The 24,694-nt window shown below is 36.5% G+C and overlaps 1 protein-coding gene across 8 annotated transcripts in view; it reads left to right on the top strand.

The window, feature by feature from the left end:
- MICU3 (mitochondrial calcium uptake family member 3) overlaps positions 1-21,281 on the top strand; it is a 57,688-nt gene extending 36,407 nt beyond the window's left edge. For 4 of the 8 annotated variants that reach the window (XM_056334436.1, XM_056334464.1, XM_056334472.1 and 1 more), the window contains 6 exons: positions 1,541-1,641; positions 3,469-3,640; positions 8,057-8,165; positions 9,131-9,288; positions 12,175-12,249; positions 18,570-21,281. In XM_056334436.1, the coding sequence (XP_056190411.1) occupies positions 1,541-1,641; positions 3,469-3,640; positions 8,057-8,165; positions 9,131-9,288; positions 12,175-12,243 (609 nt within the window). In that variant the 3' untranslated portion in view covers positions 12,244-12,249; positions 18,570-21,281. The remainder of the gene's footprint in view (positions 1-1,540; positions 1,642-3,468; positions 3,641-8,056; positions 8,166-9,130; positions 9,289-12,174; positions 12,250-18,569) is intronic. The other 4 variants (XM_056334421.1, XM_056334445.1, XM_056334455.1 and 1 more) reach the window with 1 other exon arrangement.
- The last annotated feature ends 3,413 nt before the right edge of the window (positions 21,282-24,694 follow it).

The following is a 24,694-nucleotide window of genomic DNA, read 5'->3' as shown; positions in this document are numbered from 1 at the left end:
TGTAGCTGTGAAATGGTTTTTCATGGTACATGACATTGAACTGCTGCATAGTGTTCAAAATGTCTTCCTAGTTTCTTCATTTAGAGTTTCTCCATCTGTTACAAATTTATAGCCTCTTCAGTTATGAAATCAAGTCAGACCTAAAGGACTCTTTGAGTGCAGCTTGCAGGTTTGTATATGCAGATCTTTATAGATCTGTATAAACTGTTTCCTATACTTAGAGTAAATCCCGTAGGTTTGTAAACTATCGTTATGGTGATAAATTAGTACTACTACATCTCCCATATACTTACTAGGTTGCCGTACTGTATATTCTGTTCTGTACATTTCACAGTAGAGTTGGCAGGCACACTTCCACAAAAATATGGTGTTGCTGATGGGTGGTAGCTTGCATAGGCAGAGCAAAACCTACTGGCTCCCACTCTTTGCTTTTGGTAGGATCTTGTCTTTGCAAGAAAAATGAGAGCACAGACAGAAGGTTCTCCCTAGGCATGTGCAGCAGGGAGACTAAATGTGTTACTTTTTCAATTTCAAATGTTGGCAGATGCATGTTAATGCCAGAAGGACATTGCCATGGTGGAATACTATGGCTTGCTTAGGAGCCTTATATTACTGAATTATTTTTCTAGCTTTTCAGTATATCAAGAGACTCTTTGTAAAAGAGCTTAAATCAATGCACATACGTGACACTTATGGATAATGAAAATGTAGTAAAAAAGTACAGTGTTGCACAATCAGGTGGTAGTTACTTCTGTTTATATGCATATCTTCCTATTTACAACTCTTGCTATTACATATGCTCAAAATTAGTTGGTATTACTACTCTAATTCTGTGCCTTCAAAGTCACTATTTTTTGAGGAAAGAGAATTAGTACATGTTCAGAGATTCTTGTTTGATGCAGAGACCACAGACCTGGTGGATAAGGAACGTTCTTGAGAGAATGACTCAAAATATTACTTCGTGATTTCAACATTTTTTCAATTCTGTTATTTTACATATATTTGGGCAATAAAATTTAAACTGTAGACATCTGCTGCTTATAGAAAAGAATCATATAAAGTACACCTGACTGATGTGAGTAGTTTTGGAATACAATCCCATATTAATAATTTTGAAATATAAAATAAAAGTATATGAAGTAATGTCCCTTAGTTTCTTTGTAGTTGCACATTAGAAGGGAAAGGAGATTTTGTCTGAATGGAGTTATTTTTATGGTTTTCAGAAATGACTAGAACTTCTTTTTCTCAAGAGTTTCTGGTTTTATTTTTCATGCTTCCCCCCCCTTCATTGCAGCTTCCTTTATATTGTTGTTGTAAGTGTTTTCTACTAAATGCAATTAACAACCTAATGCCATTTTGTGTGAAAATTGCATGACTATATTAATTTAAAGGATTTTAATGCTGAAGTTTTTCTTAAGACTGCAAACATAAAACGAACTCTTCTAATAGAAAGGTCTATTGTGAGGATAGGCATTCTCAGATTATAGTTCTGTAACTGATCCAGTCATGGCCTTTAATTTCTTTTATTCTAATATTTAAGCGTACTGATGATATGTCAAGTTCACTGTCAGATACTACACTGCTTGTACACTTTTTCGGCAAGAGAGGAAAAGCTGAACTGAACTTTGAAGATTTTTATAGGTGAGTCTCAATTTTATTTAATTCCTTGTAAAAAATACTTGCATGCTTGTTCCACTTAATGTGTATTGTATTACTATACGCATAGTTTATGCAGGCATGTATAATAGTTTATGTTCCCTTTGTGTGTGTTATATATGCAAAGAACAAAATAAAACAGTAAGTGGACCAGCAAGAAAAAGTCCTGTACTAATGCTGCTGCATTGGCAACTTTTGATAGCACTTGTGTGCGTAGTTGGCTTGGGGTGGAGTGGTTATACCCCAACCCTGTTCTTACTGGTATGTAGGAATTTCTTCTTGGTTTTGAATTATTTTTATTGTTTCCCCTGTTTGTCAGTGTTTTAAAAAAAAATTTGTATGTGCATCTCTGCTCTTGGGGACATCTTTAAATGTAACAATTTTTCTGAAGATACCATGTAGGCACCCTAGAACAAGCTTCTTTGGGAAAAAGTGAAAACACAGTGGAAGCCATTGGCTTAATCATTACTCCAGTTAAAATAGAATTCAAAAATATAGGGAGAGTGCCATAAAAACAGGGCCATAAAACTGTATGTTTTTGTGTAACTGAAAGAGATGGTATTTGGTTATTGTTTCCTCAGTAAATACTCCCAATACATATTGTCTTTATAATTACCACTTAACTACGCATTCTAATAAATCGGATGTTTGCAAAATACTTTGCCTTAAAATTATGTATGTCATGAAAAGTGTTCAGTATTTCACATTATATATAAACTATCTCATCAAGTGAAATCATGATGTGAGTTCAAAACAAGAACCAGAAAAGAAGGTACTTTTTCAAAAGGCATCTAGTTAAAATGTACAGCTATTGCTGTAAGATGTGAATGCTAAAGAGATCAAAACCTAGCAGATGTTTAATGAAAGAGGGATCCATCAAGTTTTATTCACTACTTCACCAGCTCAAAAGATCATTAAACTATGGACTGGTGAGGGAAATGCGGTTGTACATTTACCTTGCACTTACACATTTGCCTAGACATCCCTTTGATTTGAGCTCCTCATAGTTCTTAGAAGTCAAGTTATATATCAGGAGGGAGTGTTGCAGGCAATGTCTACAGGATGGGGACTCTTGAGAACCTGTAACAGGGAAATGTCACAGGTTGTGATTGTCAATCAGATGAACATGAGCTCCCGGTGCAGTACTATGACTGGAGAGCTTATTTCATCCTTGGTTGTATAACTAGAACATCAAGCAGAATCAGGGAAGTTATATTTCCTTTTTATATGTAGCTGGTTTTATATATACTTTATATATACCTCTTAACCAATTTTGGTGTCCAGAAGATACTAAATATGTTGCTAAGTTGGGAAGAGTTTATAGAAAAATCACAAGAATAGTGAAGTATTACAAAAAAAAAAAATAGTTTAGATAGAAAGGCTGCAAGACTTCGTCATACTTAGCTTGTTAAGAAGAGAAAGGTAAGGTTTGATTGCAATCTGTAAGTAGCTATATGGGGAGTAAATTTTGGGAATTAATTTAGTACCATGACGGAATTTTTGACATAAATAAATATCAGGGACCCACTGAAGAAGAAAATTAAGCAAACACACACTAGAAGTAAATCAGAAATGTAAGTATTAAGTCATTCTAATCCTTAATAAAACACTTCATCTTTGAGTTAAGATTGATGTATTGTTAGAAAATGTGTCAACATAGATAAGAGATTTACCAAAATTGCCGTCAGTGCTATGAAGAGGGAACTAACTTGCATAATGCTGTTCGGCTTCATATTCTACGACTCTTTTAAGGACACGAATAGTAGAAATACAAGGTATTATTATTTATTCATATTTATGTTTGTGTTTTAGATTTATGGATAACCTACAAACTGAGGTTCTAGAGATAGAATTTCTTTCCTACTCTAATGGGATGAACACCATCAGTGAGGAAGACTTTGCCCATATTCTTTTGAGGTATACAAATGTGGAAAATACATCAAGTTACCTGGAAAACATGCGCTGCAGGATTCCTGAAGAAAAGGTAATTGTTTAGCTAGAACAGCAGTGGGCCGCAGCATCCAGTCCCGGTGTCATCAAGATGAGAACATAGCCTTGTTGGACTGAATGAGATTCTGTCACTGAATTAACTACCACCAGGATTTTATTCGGATCATAAGCTGTGTCTCTCACGTTTTTCAGATTACTTACTGAATAGAGGTAGAAGAGTAAATAGAGTGGACTTAGGTTCCATAGGATGTAGCTAGTGGTATTTTTGAAGTTTAGGTGACAAAGCTTTGTATTATATGACATTTCAATTTAAACTGCATAAACTGTAAGACTTGATAAAGAACAGTTTTCTAACAATGAAGCATTAAAAGAACTATTTTTCTTCTCTTTTGCACTGCCGCTGGAATAGCTCGTCCTCAGAAATAACCTTGACACCTCTTACAGAGTCGTTTTATAGTCTTAAGAACGGATCACTTGTATACAGTATATTATTAATGGCTGAAGAGATAGAAAAGATAATAAAAACAGTAAACGTCATGAGGTAGATAGTCCATTTGTTTCACAACAAATGAGTTGTCAGAAGTGTATCTGAGAGAAATGTAGTGGCAACTATGCATCATTGGAAATCAATAGGATAATGTTGAAAGGGATGTTTTGGATATACTCCTGTTTGTGTTTACAGAACGAGATCAGATTAATCTGTCCTGGAAATCGTAACTTTTTCAATAGCTATTTATTTTAATAGCATTGGCAGCAGAGTTTTGAAGAAAAGTAATAGATTGGTTTGGACAGGGTTTTTTTTGTTTTGTTGTTTGTTTTTGTGTTGGTTTTTTATTTGAGAAATTACATTGTCATTTCTACAAAGTAAGAGAAATCAGCTGACCCGATAGAAGCACATTCCGAAAATCAACAGTTTTCTCTTAAAATATCTGGATTATTTGATTCTTCCCATGGTTGTACAGCATTTAGGTCCACTGAGAGATAAACATAGCTGTGGAGTAGAAAGGGAAATCAGGGCTGTCTCTTTTGCACCAGTTTAGGTGTAAGATAAAGTGGTAATAACTGGGATCAGGGTTCCTGTGCAGTGACCCCTTCTGAGTTCCCAGGTGAGCCACTGAGGCGCTCAGTTCTAACTACTCTAAAAGGCATATGCAGCTTTCAATATTCAAAGCCAAGACAGTGCAACAGAAGTGGTATAAAGCCCTTTTGGCATGGTTCCCAGATGTTTTTTGTTTAGGGGTAAATCTGAAAAAGAAAAAAAACCAACAAACTTTGAGGCTTGTGTAACGACGACACAAGTATAACTTGGGTAACTGAAAAGTAATGACAGTTGTAGGTATAGAGAAATACTTCTTTGAATGGCAAAAATGAAGTCAATTAAGTAAATATAAATACAGACTTTCTTTTAAACCCAAAGAAGTATTCTTTGAAGTTCCTCTCTTAAGGCTTCCAATGCCACTGTTCGGATACAAGGTCTTCCACAGTAGTTCTTGGTCTCTGGTGGGACCACCAGCTAAAGCAAACTTCCACATAGAAGGCAGTCTCAGTTACTGGTTTGCTTATGGTGTGTTCTGGGACTATCCTGGCACTTGACCAGTGCCATATAGCTGTATGTCATATGCTATACCTCCATTAAGTAAAACAAGACATTGCCATTTTCCGTAGCTCCGTATCACTGGCTTGGTAAATGTGCTGTCAGTGGAAAAAGTAAACCCCTGTGACGTCTCTTGTGCTGGCCCCAGGCTTTTGAGAATGGGATTTTGCCTCTTTATTGCCATGGAGGTGGTGTTCATATGTTTGCACTTTGTTACACTTGTAATAACATTATAATTCAAAACCTACTCATTATTACAGTGGTATGCTGCAATACTAATACGAATCAGAGGATTCCATTTAGAAGAAAATTTAGTCTAGCCTGTCAAGTAATAGGCAGCTACTTTTGCAGTTGAAAATGTTAATCTTTTTTGGCGCTGTATGTAGAAGCCTCTAAAGCAACACGATGATCATTTGGTGTACTGAAGTCATGTTAAAATGTTCAGCTGGCAGGCTGCCTGCTCACAGGATGTTTTCCTCCCTTTACTAACTAGATGCCAAGCAGTGATTCACTTAAGCTGGCACATTGAATTACTACAAATATCAGCTCCTAAAGAAAGTCTACGCATTCTAACAGCGTTGGTGCATTAATGTAACAGTTTTATTTGCTGTAGTAAAATATAATCTGTCCAAATAAATAAAAGTTGGCTTCCTTTTACATAGAAAAGAAATAGTTTCCAGTAGGAAAATTCTGGGTTATCTACACATAGATAATTTCCTATGTCAAAATGCAAAACATATGGCAAATTGATAAATGTTTTTACAATTACCAGTTGAACAGAATATGGTCCTAGGAAAGGAGAGGGACAGTAGAATGCTGTATGCCCAACTCTCTTTGAGTGTCATTTTGTCTGCCCTTCTGCCTCTTTTGTGTCCTTTGCTGGCTTTCCTTGAGAGGAAATGGTTACAGATGATTTCAGCAGAAGCTGTAGAAGTCTAAAATAAAGCCAGAGATCTTTTTCATTGCTAAAATGTTTTGGAATTTGTACAGTTTAGCCATGGACTGCAGGTGTGGCTCCTTTATTTCCCTGCTTCATCTCCAGCGTAAACTTGTGGCAGCAGTTTTCATCACAAGTAGAAACACAGAAGCACAAAGGCTTGTTTGTAGACCAGCAGTTCTCAGCCTTTCCTACACAAGGGCTACATTCCATCTAGACTGGTCATCTCCTGCCTAGTTACATGGAAGGAGCCAGGATTTTTGCAGTAGCCTGACCTCTTACAGTATCTCTCACATTCAGAAACTTCACAGACAAATTGGTGCAAATTAAGGATTTGTAAAGATTATTGTGAACTGAAAAATGGCAGCTCAAGACTTTGATGGCCGTTTTCTGTTATTGCTGTTTTGCCATAGTACTGAGAGTCCTCACCAGGGGACTGAAGTTTCACTGATCTTGGTATTTCACAAATATATTACAAAAACCCCAGAGAGTTTTCAGTCTAAACAGTGCAAGAAACAGAACTTGGACTTAAAGTTTGATGTCATATTAGATGTCATAGGGCGGTGGTTTGGCTGGTGTCTATGAGAGTTTCCTCCCAATTGCAAAGGGTGAAACAGAGAATAAATATGCTTGTTGAGAAAAGCAATTCATGATGGAGATATGTCAAGCTCTCCAATCAAACTGTTTAAAAATCTCAGCTAGAGCTTAGATAGGACCACATAAGCAGTGGTTTACACCTCAAGTGTCTGGAGGCCCATTAAAATCTTTTATTTTAACAATATTATATTGCTCTCCACATTTACCACACTGCTTGCTGTCTTATATGGGTTTGTGCCCAACCTCTGCCATTTTCTGCTCTGCCACAAACCTACGGTATATTCCGCCATACTGTGATGACTGTGTATATCTTGGAGGAGAGACATAGGTCAAGACTTCAGTTTGAACAGAAAGGCTCGCAGGCCTTTCTGTTATCTTCAGGTTTGTTTTCAGAGAGACATAATTCAATAGGACAAAAGGATAAAAACAGACACAAGAATAGCCACGAATGATAGTTAAGGGAGGCCAGGGAGATCAAGGTTTGACGAAAGAGTGCCATCCCATGTTCAGAATGGCTGACAGACCGTGGAGAATGAGATACAGGCAGTGGTCCTGGCTTAATTCAAAGTCTCTGTTTAAGGTCTCTTTCAAAATTGATTTAGAGGTAGTTATCAGGTCTTTGAATTTGTAGCTAAGATGAGAGAAAAGCAGAACAAGTAAGTATCTTTAAAGGAAGAAGAAAAAATAAGGCATTTTAACAACAGCATTTTCAGAGAAAATTTCTCACAAGATTCCCTGAAGTCTGGTTAAAATGCAAAAGGATTTTTTTAAAAAGCAGGACAAACCTTGCAATACCTGATACGTGGAGTATCAGCTGAAGAGACAGGTATCTAAATCTGGATATGTAAAAACTTCATCTTAAAGTAGAGGACTTAAGTTAGGTCATAACTTATATTTATGAATTCATTCAATGTATTTATGTGAGTGCACGTACTCACATATATATAATAGTGGTTTGCAGGTTTTCAATAGTAAGCATGCTCCAATATTCATGCAAACCTAGACTCTTACTCTCAATATTAACTGCTGTATCATAATAATCCTGGAATTCCTAAAGATTGCCTTAAGCAATGGAACAATATTTTTGACTGCTTTTTGGGTAAGAATTGCTATCCATTGCAGTGGCAAAGAGGGAAGACATCTTGCATTCCTCAGGAGACTCCCAGTTCTTTACTTTATTGACTTTCAGTACAAATCTGTATTTTTTCAATGTGTGCAGTATCTATTCTTAATTGAAGTAGACATATGTAACTGCAAGGTGTATTTATTCAGTTGTCATCACTGCTGATAATTCTTACGGTGTGTATTCTTCTGTTTTTTAGGGTATCACGTTTGATGAGTTTAGATCATTTTTCCAATTCTTGAACAACCTAGAAGACTTCACAATTGCAATGCAAATGTATAATTTTGCAAGTCGTTCCATAGGTCAAGGTAAGTATTTATATTATTATAAAAATCTGTTGATAAAGATAGAGAACGGTTGACAAAAATACAAAATATTTTGTAATTCTAGTTTGGAGTTTTAGTGCCTCAGGTAAAATGCTAAAAAGCCTAGGGCTCCAGCTTTGAGAGGAGAAGGCTTGGTCATACTGTCAGAGATACAATAAAGCTTTACAAAGTCATGTAAGACGTGAATAAGCTGAATGCAGAATAGTTGATCACCAGATCCTACCATACAAGAGTCAAGAGGCACTAGATGACACCAATAAGAGATCAGTTTAAAGCAAACAAAAGCATTTATTTACACAGTGGGCATATAGAATCTGGCCTGCTACAAAGGCTGCAAGAAGGAAACGGTGTCTGAAGGTCCAAAGAGGGATTAGACAGATTGTTTTTAACAAATCAATAAGTGGGTACTGAAAGAACTAGGTAGGTGTGTACTGCCTAAAATCCTTAATACAACAGTTTACTTGCTTGGGGGCTGCAAGGTGAACAATATGTGAAGTGGTCAGACTTCTGTGCTCTCCTCAAGGAGCACCATCATGGGTCTGACACAGTAACACCAGCCTAGTGCTTCCTTACGTAGCCTTGCCGAAGCGGTATGCTGGCTTCTCTGCGCTCTGTTTCTTAGGTTCTGTTATGTGTCAATTGAGTCCATCAGTATATATATAACAATTTTAATTATAATATGATTTTCTAATTTTGTTATTGTAGTGTAGTATATGGACTGTTGTGTTGTGTAAAAGAGTTGACAGCAATTAAGCAGTATCATTTTATATCAGTTGAGAACTACTTGGTTTAGAACTGTGAAACAGTCCTAATTTTCACATTTTCTTATTTAGTGTTTAAATGTGAAAACTGAAGTTAAAAGTCGACTTGTATTTCATAATATGTTGTCTACAAAGTAGGATGAAATTTATATATTTTATTTTTTCTTCTGATGTCTTTTTATGCAGATGAATTCAAACGTGCTGTGTATGTAGCCACAGGTGTGAAGCTTTCACCACATCTGGTGAACACAGTGTTCAAGATTTTTGATGTTGACAGAGATGACCAGTTGAGTTATAAAGAATTTATCGGCATTATGAAAGACAGACTCAATCGAGGGTTTAGGGTAAGGATTCTAATTTTTATAGTTATCTTAGTTGACTTTATTACTTACCACTACTTACTTCAGCACCTATAGCATGAGTAGGTTGCAAACCATCAGTGCATATGTTTAAAGAAATATGTTTTACAGAAATCTTGAAGCAGTCTGTAAGATAAATTGCTTCTCAAATTCTTGATTTTTTAATTAGAAATTAATACATAGAGGACATAATGTACCTTTGTAATACACAAACCAAAATGGAGATGAGAAATCCTCTGTATACTGTCATTTCTTCTGTATTGTGTGACTGATAGATTTGGCATTAAGAATTTTAACAAGGGTAGCAATTATGTCCGGGTTGTTTGCAGGGAAAAGAGAGTTTGTCTCTCTCAAACTCGGACAGTTTAGTTAAGGGTCAGCCACTGGCTCTTCTAAAACTTATTTAAAATACCAAGTATTGATAAGGACTGTTGAAAAGAGTTGCAGCAGAAGATAGCTTTAATTTTCAAATAAAGAATTAGTGAAGTGGTGCTGAACAATGCTATGTTCTAGTTCAAAGCTGCTTTTGATAATTTAACCCTGTATCTAATATATTAAATTACAGTAAGGTAGAGGGCAGGAAATTACTTGCAGAAAATTTTCATAGGGAACAAGCTTGTAAATCACCCTTTGCCTTTTAGGTGAATGTATAGGCCTTGCTGCCCTCTTCAGGTTCTGTGTAGTACAGGGGAATTCTGTAATAGCAGAAAAAGTTTTAATGAAGAGTATAATCAATAAAAGACACATTTTTTTGTTCATACATCAGGTGTTAACATATTTAACTAAATGTAAAATAGTGTTCTTACTGACAACCTAATCACTTAGACATAAATCTTAAAGTGTATTATGGTTCCTAAATTCACATTTCAGTATGTTATTTCTGTAATGTAATTTTAGTCATTTTTAGTTAGCTTCCTATATATGATTTTAGAACTTTCTACTAAGTGGTGTTGAGTCTAATAGTTTACTTGTTATTTTTGTAGTATTATGATCCAACATAAAATGTGGATAACAACCACTGCATTTGTAACAACTTATTTCCTTGTTGGTCCTCAGTTCCTTTTATTATGGTGTGGGAATTTTGATTGTTTCATAACTGTTTCAAGATGTTCAGCTATATGTTTTAATTGTTTACTAATTGTAAGTGTGCAGTGTATGTTAATTTAACCAGAAAACAGTCTGCTTACTAAGTAATTCCTGTAAATGTATTACATGTTTCTATTTCACAAAATGCATGACAGAAATCTCATATAATCCTTAAGAATCTATATCATCCACCACTATTCAGTCTTAGGCATGTATGTTTCTTTCGCCTAGGCCCCTATAAAATATGCCAGTGGACTGTAACAGAACCATAGAGAATAGCCGTGGATGTTTAGAAGAATAGCACCATCCTTAACAAACGATACATCTAGTTTTAATTAGATCTGTCTCCTGGATTGCATAGGAGATGGTCATGATTTGATCCTATAAGTCAGTTACATTCAGACATGCCTACATGCAGACTTCTTAGATTATTCAGAAAAATGCATTCCCTTCACTAATCAATAGTATTCCAAGACAATTACATTACCACAAGAAAACACGTAAGAACTTTTTGCCCAGAACAAATTGGCAGAAAGTGTCATTCCTTGCTTTCTAATGTTTGTACTTTAAAAGTTACACAGTATTTGGTGTGGCTGAAATAAGTAAAAATTTACCTTCTTCCTGCTACAATGTGGAAGGCTCAAATGTTGTCTTGTGCTAAATCAAAACTAACAAATCACTAATCTTTTCTTTGTTAATTACTGTTTTGAATCCATATTAATATTTGGTCAGTTCCATTATACAGATAAAAGAACGTTATATGCAGTATTTTGTAGCAATATGGAAATTTTTGCCGTGAGAAATTTCAACCTATTTATAAAGTGTAAATGCCTGATTTTAATGCTAAGTATCCTACAATTAATGTCTGCCCAAATCAAATGTAGTCTCTTGATTATCACTCTAAAAACATCTAAAAATAACAGTTTAGAATAGGCCTATGATTTGAAGTGTGATTTTAAAATTAACATTGTATACTTAGTAATTCTGCTTTTTTAAAAGTTGTTTTACTAAAATGTTTGCCCAGAAGAATCTTTAGGGCATCACAGAGCTTGGTACTAGGACCGTATATTTTAGAAAAGGGAATTTTGTAGTTATATAATCTGACTAAAGCAAGCATATTTAAGAGCAAAGAATTACACAATTGCAGTGAAACTGGAGTTCTGAAAGGTCGGTCAGTACCTACCAGCTCTGTCCTATTTAAAAGCTTAGCTATAAAATCAGAAACTTGAGGTAGGGCAGGTACTACCCCTTAGAGGAATGTAATAAAAATACTCATTTTTAACTTTTATTTTAGATATGGTTTTGGAAAAGTAAATTTCCTAAAGAGTTTGTCAAATGGAATGTGTCTCCTTCTGGAACATGGTATTATAATCTGAAACCTTTTTTGGTTTTAATAATTTGAAACCAACTAGTATATTAAGCTGCCATCAAGTGGTCAGTCAGAGTATTACCATGAACTTACTAAAATGTGCAGACATGAAAAGCTTTATTATTGCTTGCTGTTTGGTTTAAAATAGTTATTTCCTTTTTTTTTTTTAAAAAAAATATATATATATATAAGAACATTCTCTTTCCTATATAAATTCCATTTTTAAACTGAAATATTTGGAACTTAATGACTAAATGATAAACATTTTACCTAGTACACACTATACTGTATCTTCTAGCTATTCGTCACTTAAAGCCATTTTTTTGTAATTTCATGGTACTGTTGTCTTATGCGTACTTCTGGCTGCCTTCACATGTCGTCTGCATCTGCGCACTTCTCCATCTTCTGCTCCACAGGGCTACAAACCTATACAGAGGTATACTACTTTCAAATCCTGCGTGAGGAAGGAGCTCTATAGCAGATAAATGACGGTATGTGTTAGCTGCCCAGTCTGAGTGTGCTGGCATGCTTACAGGAATGGCTGAATGTTAAATTGTCGCTGCTTTGCTTCCCGTTCCAAAGATTCAGCAATAGGTTACCTGACTGTGAGCAACATAGTAGCTCGAAGTGTCATGTTGTGACTTTGACAAGCAGTAGAATTTTATTCTGGAGTTGGCAATGGCTGACACACACTGTCACTGTTTTGTACGCCAGCTGCAATTTTGTGCTGTGTTTGAAACAAGGAAAAGTTCTCTTTCATGGTTTCTGTTGCTGTTTTCTGTCTGTCCTGTGACCACTTTTCAGATAATTTCTCAGGTACCTATAGCTAGTAAATACTTGCCAATGAAGACTCTAGAGGCAGATTTTTCTTCCTGAGATGCTGTTCGTAACTTGATTCTACTTTGATTTATACAGTTACAGTTTTGAAAAAAATAACACATTTTTTGCTTGATTAATGCTATACCAGCAATTTTCAAAAATTGGCACTGTTGCCGATGCTACCATGGCTGTTGCTGTGTATCCACTACATGAATATTCATTCTTACAATTAGATCGTACTGTGGGTTTCAGTGTAAAAACTGGGGTGTGCGTATTCTGTAGCCGTATTGTGGAACTGTTTGTCACACGGTGGACACAGCAGAAATGCGTTCGTAGATGTTTCTGTTCTTACGTAGGGCAAGAGCTTGCGATTTGAGGTTTTGGTGCCAGCACTTTTTTCCTGTTTATATTTATATAGCGGTTGCCACAAAGGCGGTTAATGGCTAATGTAGGTCCCAGGTGTATTACTTTGCAGAGGGGAGGAACAAAGAAATATACACCATGACAAACAAGTCCCCATGGCCAGTGGTCTGGTATGAGGACTCCATGGGGCAGCCAGCACATCTCGTGCTCCTGAGCCAGGAGGGTTGACTGTCATTCCCCCACTGTTTTTAATTCTGAGGCACAATATGAAGCTGAGATTTTTTTTGTTGAATAACTCAATGCCTCCCTACATTATCATATTGCCCTCTGACCTTCTGAATCCTCTTTCCTATCATATGCTTCTTTGAGCACTTGTATGCCACTGAGCATGCTGGGCCTCTGGTTTTAATCTTTCTTCCCTAATTCTGAAAGAGCCTGGCAGGAAAGCAAAGTGAAGAAACTTGGATCCTGTTTATCTGGAGTGATGGCTGCCTTCCAGCAACAGTGTGAAATCTAAGGCTGTAAGGAAGAGAGGTGGGGTGCCTTCCCCAGGGGTGGCAGCCCACCAGCTCTTCATCCTGACTGATGTTTTTCTTTTGTAGACCCCTGTGCAAGACCAGTAAGGGAGAGGGAATATATCTAAACAATTGACCTGTTCCTGTGGCACAACATGTCAAGTATCACAAACTGTGTTCTTTGGAACTTTTCAGACCATGTTTTTTCAGTGAAGTGTCACATCTGTTGAACAGGCTGGTTCTTTGAAATTTAGCAGTAAAGATGGCTTAGGGCATGTCCAGGCTTATGCAGCCGATTTGTCCTCCCTGAAAGAAGACAAGAGTTCTGTTTGATCTGCATATGATTTTCTCATACATATAACATTTAGCAGCCATAGGATTATTTATTTATTATTTTGATTAACTCTTAACTTTTTTTTAATTATACTTTATAAGTATAATCCAAATCCTGAAGTATTATACTAATGTGTGAGGAACAGAACAGGTAATTTGATCTTAACAAAGCACCTGGTTTCTCCACTTGATTAGTGGAAAGTGTTAATGGTTAATGAAATAGTTAAACAACATTTTAGTAATCTAACTCACCAGTCACATAAGAGGAAAATCACGGCTTTAGATCAATTTTATGTAACTTCACCTCTTTGAAACTTCTGCGTCTTAAAGCTTCCTTTCTTTTTTTTCCTGTGTCTTTTTAAAAATCATTTTTAGCAGTACTTTGTCTTTTTGTCCCCACCAATTCTGCCACAACCTACTTTGTGGTTGCGTATCAAATATTGTTTAAACCGTAAACTTTTCAAGATATGGAACAGCTCTTCCAGAAAACTGGCAAAATGCTACACAGTCATGATGCTTCCCTAATAATTTCAGTGCAGGGTAGGTGATCAAGTGAAACAAAATGCAGTGACACAAAAGAATCCAATATCTAATTATCAAGCCTAATAAAATTAGCTTGGTGGCAGAAAGAGAGACTGTGGTAAAACCATCAAGTTGACACACATCGACACCTTGGCAGAGATCTGAATTCAGGCAGTAAATTAATTAATTCATATATTGAGATGGTGTAAACTGGGAAAAAAAATAAGATTTTGTTCACTCTGAATAAAGTCTTTCTAATGAAAAAAAAATTAAAATTTAAATTAAATTCAAGTATGTGTACACCATGTGCTGGGAGGCAGAGAAACCAGGTTAGTCCTCAGTGCGTAGACTTGGCTACAGGCAGCCTCACTGACATAGCGTAGAGGTTGCTGGTTATTTACGCTGCTCTTCGTTCCACGTGAAGCTCCTGAATACTTCAGAAATGCTTCTTGTACCTAAACTTGCTTGTGTAGGTCTGTGTCAACTGTTTCCGGTGCACTGAAGAATAAATACAGTGTAAGCCTCATATAGATATATATATAAAATTCCCCTTTTCCCTGCAAACACATTAGTCAGCTGCTGCTCTTCACCTGAGCAACTGCCTCTTCTTTCTTTGGCATGAATTACAGTGACATATCCCTTTGTTAGCTATTCAGAGTTCCTTTTTGTGCAAAAAAATTATTTAAATTATTTCTTCAGATTTGTTGTAAACTTCTATTAAAGTTTGTTGCAAGTGTCGGTTAATGGAAATGGAAACTTTAGCCAAAATACATGTGAAGTGATTTGGAGTTAGTTACTGTGGAGGAGAACAGAAATAGTTATGTCTTTGCCATACAGAGAGGAGTAAAAGTGGATTTACATAATTCTAAAAAGAACTATTTTCCACTTAGTTTATAAATTGAAAAGATAATAAAAATTGAATAATTGGATAACTGAAATTGAACAACTTCAGTTGGGTAGTGAAATTTCAGTCTGATGTACAAAGAAACACAGAAATGTACGTGAAATGCAAAAATCTGCTGCAACTACATCCCAAAGTTAGGTGCAGTACAATTACTATTGGTTTTATTTGTTCCAAATATGAATGTACAGATCATTGTGCTTTGATACGCTTTCTGTGGTGAACTTAGAACTCTGATGAAAGAGATTAAGATACTTGGCATACGTACCGCAGGTTATACCGTACTTTGAATCTGCGGCCTGAAAAGGGATAAACAGCACGTCGTGCTGTACGTTATCTATCTCTAAATTGCACTAAAGAAATTTACTATAGCCTTATAATAAATAACGAAAATCTGTCCTTGGGGAACAACTGTACAAGCTGTGTGTGGTCCAAACAGCTGGCAGTGTTCTTGGAGAGCTTGGCTTTCAGCAGGGCTCTCCGGAGCTGCAGGGCACACAGCCCGACCCGGCAGCAGCAGGTACTGCTTTGCGCACACTGCAGGGAGAAGAGAAAAGAGCACACGTTCGAGAGCCGCCTCGCAGAGCTAACGCTGCTTCGAAAGCCTTGTGGAAGGGTTATCTAGGAAATGTCTAACAAAGCCCTTTCAGAATTAATTTCTGAAAAGGGATCCTAGAGACCAATTCAGGAGGGGTTCGAGTCCATCTGAAAGTACTGGTTGCTAAACTATTTGTGTGCACAGGAGTTAGACAATTAAGCTATGATTCTGATTTTGTTGACTTCTAAAGTGTTGAATGTAATTATTATGTCACAAATGTACATCTAGAGATTTAAGTTGGATGTCCCAGTAATTTCTTGAAAATCATACGATTTTTGCATTAAAAGAACTGTTTTCTAGGTGTTCTGAGGTTTGTGGGTTTTCTAAATTTCTGATTAAAGGTTTTTAGGAAGTAATAGTTAATAGTTAAAACCAGTATCTTGGGACTGATTGAGGAAGGAAATTTCATTTTGAGAAAGACGTGAAAGACTCGGGCATAGATTCTGAATCTCATTTCCAGCCATGTTCCAGCAATACGTTGCTGTCTTCTGTAAATATTTCATTCATTCATCCATGTGAGAGAGTAAATTTGTCATGTAGTATAATTTTGAAAGCTTTTAATTTCCATACTGTGAGCTTTAGTTCACAGCAGTTGAATCCATCTATCATAAGAGATAGCTTTGAAAAAAAAAAGCAGAGGCTGTTGCTGACTATTTGAAAAGACTGTTGCGTACCTCTCTAAAGCAGATAAAGTGTGGAGTGTGTGACAGGTATGCCTTAGTGACTCACAAAAATAATTGGAAATTACAGAACCCAGACTTTTGATCCTAAACCTGTCTAGAACCTTAAAAACATGCCTGGATACAGTGAGAGGAAAATGTTCCAGTGAAATGTGAAAGCATTGCGGAGTTGTGGACACAATGTTCTTTCTATGGATTTGGTACACTGAGAATAGATACAACAATGCATACATTGGAAATAAGTGGATGAACAGTTAATATACTTCAGTTTTTCTTTTAATGATTTTCATGAACATTTCTCTCAACATGTTTCATAAAAAAGAAATGCATATCTTAAAGCACTGGTTAATCAACTGAATGTGCTTTAGCTAAATAATGCAATGCATTTTGCAAGTAATGCGTTTTTTTCGTAAGATTGACTATAAATCTCAAATTATGCATTCATGTAAGTATTGTTTCTAGTACTTCATTTAAAGTGTGGATTATATACTGGTGTGGATTAGATTGTTTTCTGAGTATTTACAACCTCTCTATAAGATTCTGTGCTTTTTAATTATACAAGATGAGTGATAAGAATAAATGGATGTAGGCTTCACTAATGGTTGGGTTTAATGTACTGCAGTGTTGCAGTATTTTAACATCCTCACTCGATTCAACCGAAACAAGCTGTCAGGCAATTTCTCACCCTGTGTCCTGGTTTCAGCTGGGATAGAGTTCATTTTCTTCCTAGTAGCTGGTATAGTCTTGTGGATTGGATTTAGATTGAGATTAATGTTGGTAAGACACTGATGTTTTTAGTTGTCACTGAGCAGTGCTCACACAGTCTCAAGGGCTTCTCTGCCCGTCGCCCCAGCCCAGCAGCGAGCAGGCTGGGGGGGCACAAGGAGCTGGGAGGGGGCACAGTCGGGACAGCTGACCCCAGCTGTCAAAGGGATATTCCATACCATAAGGCGCCATGCTCAGTATATAAATTAGGGGGAAAGCTGGCCGTGGGCTGTTCCTCAGGAACTGGTTGAGCATCGGTCGGCATCACTTCTTTTGTATATTTTAATTCTTTTCTCGTTATTGCTATTATTGTTATCGTTATCCCTTCTTTCTCTGTCCTATTAAACTCTTTTTATCTCAACTCCCAAATTTTACTTTTTTTTCCTTCCCTGATCCTCTCCCCCATCCCACTGGGGGCGGGGGGGAGGGGGAGCAGTCAGCTGCGTGGTCTTTAGCTGCCTGCCAGGTTAAACCACAACACCTTGACACTGTAACTGCTTGCCTCCAGGTACTGGGCTTCAGTTGTAATCCATCTTAGAAATTAAAATTACTTCTAAATGCTTCTGATTTACCTATAGAAATTATAATTCCAGTTCCTCCCTTAGCTTCTTGCCCCAGCTGCTCTAATACTTAGTCTCTCTCCATCTTTCTATACTTACTATCAAAATAGGCTTGTGAAGTTAGGAACAGTGGAAGAAATAATGAGATCCAGTGGTAACTACAGATAATGAATCTCCCAGTATGAATCTAGTGAATCTCCCAGGCCAGCCCGTGGTTAGTATTCCTCTCCGTTCAAGGGGCACTTCCTAACATCACTGAACTACAGTGCAGTTTAGAATTAAGGTAACCTGGTATAAAGAAGCTTTCATATCATCTGCCCTTATTGAGTTTGGCTTTTGCCAAAGCCTCAGTTTCATGAACATCAATATTTCTATGCTTTTTATTTCATGTTTTAGGTGAACTTTTTAGTACAGTGTCAACTCAAAGGGGCAAGAAACAAAACTAGAGAGAGCAGGACATACCTGAAAAAAAGATAAAATCCTTTCTTGCAGCTTTTAATATAAATAAGCTATTTGTTGAATGCTAATTGTGTGCTATGAGGTGAAATACATTTTGCGCACTTAACCTGTGTATGGATTTATAACCTTCATTTTACAAAAGTATTTCTGAGCTATAGAAGTACTTGATCTTTCATGATTTTAATACTAAAACATACACCTAGTGTGTATGAATCTGAGTAAAATTTAAAGTAGTTTTAAGGAATTTAGTGAATGATGTATTTTTTCCAATTGTGTATGTTTTTCACTTTTAACAGGAGACTCCGAAGTATGGTTGGAAGGAATATTATTCTTGTGTGATGACTGTAACCAGTGAACATCTCAGAGATCTATGGAAGCAATTCCGGAGACGAGATACACTGAGATGAAGGAAGAAGGATTATCTGCACTGGAGGGAACTGTTTATCCCTATGAATTCTTAATGAAGAACAAACTAAACCAGGTGAATTGTGTATCTTCCATCTGCAATAGAAAACACGGGACTTCTTTTCCACTTAGTGTAGTGAACATCAACTCTTACAGCTGCTTTTCAGTATGTATTTTATTTAAATGACAAACTAATTATCACCTGATTGGCAAAAGCGGGTTTTTTTAAGAATACATTTTGAATATTATTTTTTACTATTTCGAGATGTTTGTCATTTAAAGCAAAACAAAAATTAGGTTTACACTTATTAAGTAGGCAAACATTTTGGCAATTAAGAGAAACTGCCTGCATCATCAATAGAACTGTGAATTTGCTTTCAGAAGAGCACTAATAAAAGTTTGTGCTAAATTGGGAATGAGAATACACTAAGTAGCGTAACAATTATATACAAGTTCAATGGACAAATTAAACTCTTAGAAACATTGTTTTAAAAAGAATAAAGCTGTTAAGGTTATAATGTGAATGATAGGTATTTACCTAGGAAAGGTACTGTATGGACTATAAAGTTCAGATTCTCCCAAGTCTTACTATTATGTTTATTAATTTTTCTTTGAAGAGAATAGCACAGATTTTAAGATGTCTTACAAGCAGTATGTCAAAGGAAAGTCAAATTGTTTGAATTCATTTTAAGTAAAACACACTTTGTAATATTTATTATAAATTTTATCACCATGCATATAAATTCACTGATATGTTTCTGGTAGAATAAAACTTCATGTGTTTCTTGTGAACAGTGCCCTTTTATATGAAGTGGCACTGAGTAGAAATTATAGTTGCCTAATTTTTTACTCTGGAATGTAGTATCTGAAAAATAGTTAAATAACGTGTTTGTGTCAAACAAAAAAGCAAAACAAAACACAAATGCATGCAGCAGTATAAAGCAACACTCACTAAGTAATATTATTTGAATATTACACATCAAGTATTGGACATAAGTTAGGCGTTGCAAAGGTTTCAGAGACTACAGGCAATCGGTAGCCCCTATGCCCTTTCATGCCATGCAGAGTCACTGCAACAGTGGTAAGGACACTGTTACATTAATTTTCCATATCCTCTAATTTTTTTCTTTGCTGTTCAGTAGCAGTGTTTTTCCTTACTCGGTTGCAAGATTGTTGTTAGGTGGTATGAATTAAACCCAAACAAACATGAACACATACTTCTTGTATCCTTCTTGGAAAGGTTCACTGGGCATTAAGTAAGTCTGTATCTATTTAGGAACAAGCTGTGCCTTGAAATATTTATAGCTGAATACACACACACACGCTAATGTCAATAAATCGCTATCTGAAAGGCAAATATTTGGTGGAGTCAGACAATTAAAATGGAACTAAAATAATAGCTTTAAATCTTTATTACTCTAAATACATGAAAGCAAACTTTTCAAAATTGTATTTAGTGCACATGATGCTCAAATACCATCTTCTTTCACATGTGAGTAGAAAAGATGTATAGTATCTAAGTACACCTAAGTTTAGAAATGCTTGATCTATAATGAGATTCATCTCTGCTAACAAATGAAAACAAAACGTGAAGGAAGCTCTTTTTTAAGAAATTCCACACTGGGAATTTTAGAAAAAATGTGTGGCTTTTATCTGAGAAAAAGCCAGTTCAGAAAGTTTTTGAAGGATGCTACTTCGTTTAATACTTCATGATAAATACTTAGGAAATTTCCACCTTGATATCCTTAAACGACTTACAACAAGAAAAGTCAAATAAATTGGGATAAAGGTTCTTGAATTGACACAACAGAACATGGGTAAGCTGCAATCCCTGTGTGATCATTTAGGGAATCAATTGTATTTAATGTATCGTCTTGGTACGCAGAATTGTCTCACTGCTTCTTGTCAGCATATGCAAAACTCAGTTTGCTACTTCAGTGATGGAGGTCAAAAAAAGGGAAGAAAAGCTAGGGAACTACTGAAGGGGTTCCTGTCCTTCCTCTTCATTCGCTACTGCCCACTCATGGTGATCCTGTCCTGGGAGGAAGCAGTACCATCATCATTTTGCTCCTCCCCTGCCCTAGGCAATAGTGCACTTTGCTTTTATGGCTGGCTTGAGACAATTTTATCATTTTTCTATGTATTTCATAACTGTAGTCACTTAATATAAAATAGAATGTGAAAGTGTCAGATTAGTTTTTAAAAGTATTTTCTCATGTTTAATAATAAGTTATTTAATATAAATATGAATATATGCATATAATATTGTTATTTCAAAATAAATGCAGTTGAAACTAGTTTTCTTTGCAGTGTATGTCACTCATTCTTTTTTTTCATATAAAAATCTTTTTTTGCATAACATGAATGTACAAGTGCTTTGAATTAGAGCATCTCACCATCACAAAAAAATAGACTCGTTTGCTTCTTTTGGTCATTTCTATAGATAGCTTTGCTTTTCTGCCACAGAATTCTGCATAAAAGAGCTAGAAGTGCAAGGACAGACAGGTGAAAACAAGGCAGGGTAATGGGGCATGCCATCTGCTATAGAGGCACCCCTCGGATAGGCAGCAGTTACTGTGCTCAATAAAACCGTATTCAAAATCTGCCAGATTCTTGGTAACAAAAAAAAAGTGTGTGGGCTGCACCTAAATTTTGTGAAAAAGTTGCATAAATGAAGGATTTTTTAAAAATAGTCTCTTGTTCTCTTCTGTAAGTTAACAAAACTCTTAATAATGTAAGAAGATACTCAGAGGATGCTTAGGAACTGCCCACTGATGCCCAGACCAGCTGTAAATTGTGATAAAATGGTAACTATTAAACCTACAGCTTTGGGTAACTTTGTGATACTAACGAACTTTTGTGTGATCTCTGATGAATTACTAGTTCCTGGGAGAATATCCTGTACTGCAAGCGGCTCCCTGCTAATCTTCTGATTTTTAAGATCACAGTGGCAATTTCCCTCCTTACACATTTTGGCAGTAAGTCAATATAAATTACTTCCACTGCAGATTCTTGTGTTGTATGACATGGAAATGTACCAGCCTGAAGAAAAAGGAATGCTATTTAACAGTGACTTGCAACATATTGATGGTTATGCTGCCTGGTTTCTATAGTTACTTGATCTCTTCCACCTAAATATCAGAATAAGGATGCATTGAAATAAAATGGGAAAAAAAATTATAGAGGAATTATATATTTAATCACTTTGATTAGACATTGCATAATATCCTTTATGTAACAATGTGTCTTGCTCTCTTGTCCCACTGAGGCCACTTTCAAGACAGTTTCTAGCTAAAGAACACCAGACTAATATTTGCAGAAGGAAAAGAATCAGACCACAAGCTCACTATTAAAAAATCAATCTGAACCTAAATTTGTAGCAATACCAAGTTTGGACTCCCCTTAAAACCAAGCCAAAATAATACGAATATTTTTAAATATATGTGAGGTCTGAACGTACAGTATTTTTCCCTGTATCTGAAAATCCATGAAAGCATTTGGCACCCTGAAACTGTCAGCAGATGGTGCCCTTGGATATATTACATTCTTTTTCCTACACACACAATTAAATACATAAGGGTGTGCTTTAATCTTGAATGGGTAATGTTAATTTTTACTACTAGTTTGACTTACAAATTCCTCCCACAGAGGAACATTATTATTAGCTAGGAGTGTTCCATAAAAATGTTAGTACCTGCTTGAAAATATTAGTATAAAATACCTAATTTTGATATATACGCACGTTCATAGAAACAGCAACATATTAAATGTATTTTAATTTTAGTAATATGTTTCTGTTTATTCAGTATAATCAAATAAACCATTACTCCTTAGGGGTTTTTTTAGAAGTACACAGAGCTGAGTTACCTATTTATATGTCCTCTATAATTTAAACATAAATGAAATTAAATTAAATCAATATCATTGAAAAGGAACTTTTCCAGTTCCTGATTCATAGCTATCCACTGCAAGTAACTTCATTTACACTTTTCTTCTGACAATACATTTATAATCCTTCTCCTTTTTAAGCAGCCATACCTGTATGCCATGTTTTTTTCAATAAGTAGTTTTACTGTTAAGTGCATTTAGGTTATTTGCCTAAGGTTGTATGTTCTGGTTTAAAACAATGAACTTTAACTCGCTCTAACCCTGATGCAGAAGCTGCAATCTAGATTCAAATGAGCGTAGTGCTATAAAAATAAGCTTTAATTATATTCAAATCTCTGCAATAAAATATGAAGTCTGAAGTTAATCACCTAGGCTGTCCAAAAAAAATGCATGCAGAGAATTGCATGAGATCCAGAAATGCCACAAACTGTTTTAAATTGGCAAACTAGCAAGTTAACCAGGACATCGTAAGCCGTTGCTCCTGGGAGCTGTGCATTCTCACGTGCTTTCTTTCATGGCCAGTAGCATGTCTGTGAAGGGGGGTGAGATGGCTCAGTTAGACAGGAACACAGCCAAAAACCTCACACACGTAGTACAGATGTGATTCAATGAAAACAGCTCCCCATTACAAAAGTGCTGTGGACAGCGCATGAGAAGGGGTGGAAATACATCGTCTTTCTCTGGTACTGTGAATCTTGCATCCTTTTCTGTATCCTTTCGTAATGAGAGTGGACAAATTTCCAGGACTGGCTTACAGATTGGCAATTAAAACACTTCCATGGGAAGTGGAAAGAAATGAACTGTGGCTGCTGCTGCACTTTGTGCACAAAGACACACTCTGAGGATCCCCAGCAATAGAAAGCATGAACATGGGCAGGTAGATCATCCCTGGACAATGGCCAAACCTAGATGTATGACCAAGGCACTGAGCGGCTCAGCTCTGTTAAGGCATTTCAAGGCATTAGCTGTAAAAGAGGGTTTACATGATCTAAAAAACCACCCAGGTTGTTGGACTGAGGGTTTTACATTTAGATGCCTGCTTTTGGAGTCAACCATTAAGCCACATAACTTCGGCACCAAAGGGCAGAAAGCCCAGGATTGGTGCACAGAGCATGGGACATCACCAGGCGAGATAAGGTTTCTTACATACAGCTCTTTAGGGGCTTTCTGCTCCAGGGATCATGATTTTTTGCCTAAGCAGAGGCATGCCTTGGGGCACTGTACAGATCTCCATTGCACCAGAACTAGTACTGGTTTGATTTCCCATGTTTCCCACCTTAAGTGACAAAAGGGGAAGCAGCAGTGGAATTAAAACTCTTAAGATTAATATATCTGGGGAAAAAACAACACAATGAAAAAGTTACTGCTGAAAGTGACAATAAAGTGGGTGGATAATGAGCCCAAATAGGACTTTAAACAGCTTCCCTGAAGGCAGACTGATAAATACAGTACTGTATCAATCCAGGGGTAGCAACCAGGAAGTTCCAGGCAGGACATTGTTACTTGAAGAGGAGCTAAATGAGCCTCTCCTGTGGAGAACCAGGCAAATTTCCATACTGTGGAAAAGTAAAAACAAAAAAAAAACAAACCAAAAACAAGCATACAACAACAGTTAGGTTTGGGTATGCAAACAGTTGCAAATAATTAAGTATCTAGTTAGGGTGAAGGGAGAGCAAAAGGATGAGTATGGCTGGGCCAGCCCTTCAATTAAAATACATCTGCCAGCTAGACTGGGACTGGAGATGGTACTAAGCTGCTCGTTTTCATGTAGCTGGGAGCCACAAACTATACACAGATGGTACTTGACTCCAGCTGGGATGCAACATCTATTTTCTAAGTGGTATCACGCCAGAGTTGTTGCAGAGAGTTTTCTTTTTCTGTGTGTGGTAAGTGTGGTCCAACATCCAAACATTCTGGAGAGAAGCAAGCGGTGTGGTCACTGTGAAGGTCAGGGAGCATCCCTCTAGAGCCACTGGTTCACCTAATTAGCGCCGTATGCCTGTTTGTCTGTGTCTACATGTATGCTTGTTTCTAGCTGCTGGTCTGTGTATTGCCCTTGTGTGAGAGAGCAACTATTTATACTCCTGGTGTACTGTCCCTCCTCCTCTTGCCGCTCCACTGAATTTGC

This window comes from Falco biarmicus, chromosome 1 (assembly GCF_023638135.1).
Source record: "Falco biarmicus isolate bFalBia1 chromosome 1, bFalBia1.pri, whole genome shotgun sequence".
Classification (NCBI taxonomy): Eukaryota; Metazoa; Chordata; class Aves; order Falconiformes; family Falconidae; genus Falco; species Falco biarmicus.
The sequence above is the reverse complement of the archived record's forward strand: the minus strand, read 5'-3'. Positions and strand labels throughout refer to the sequence as shown.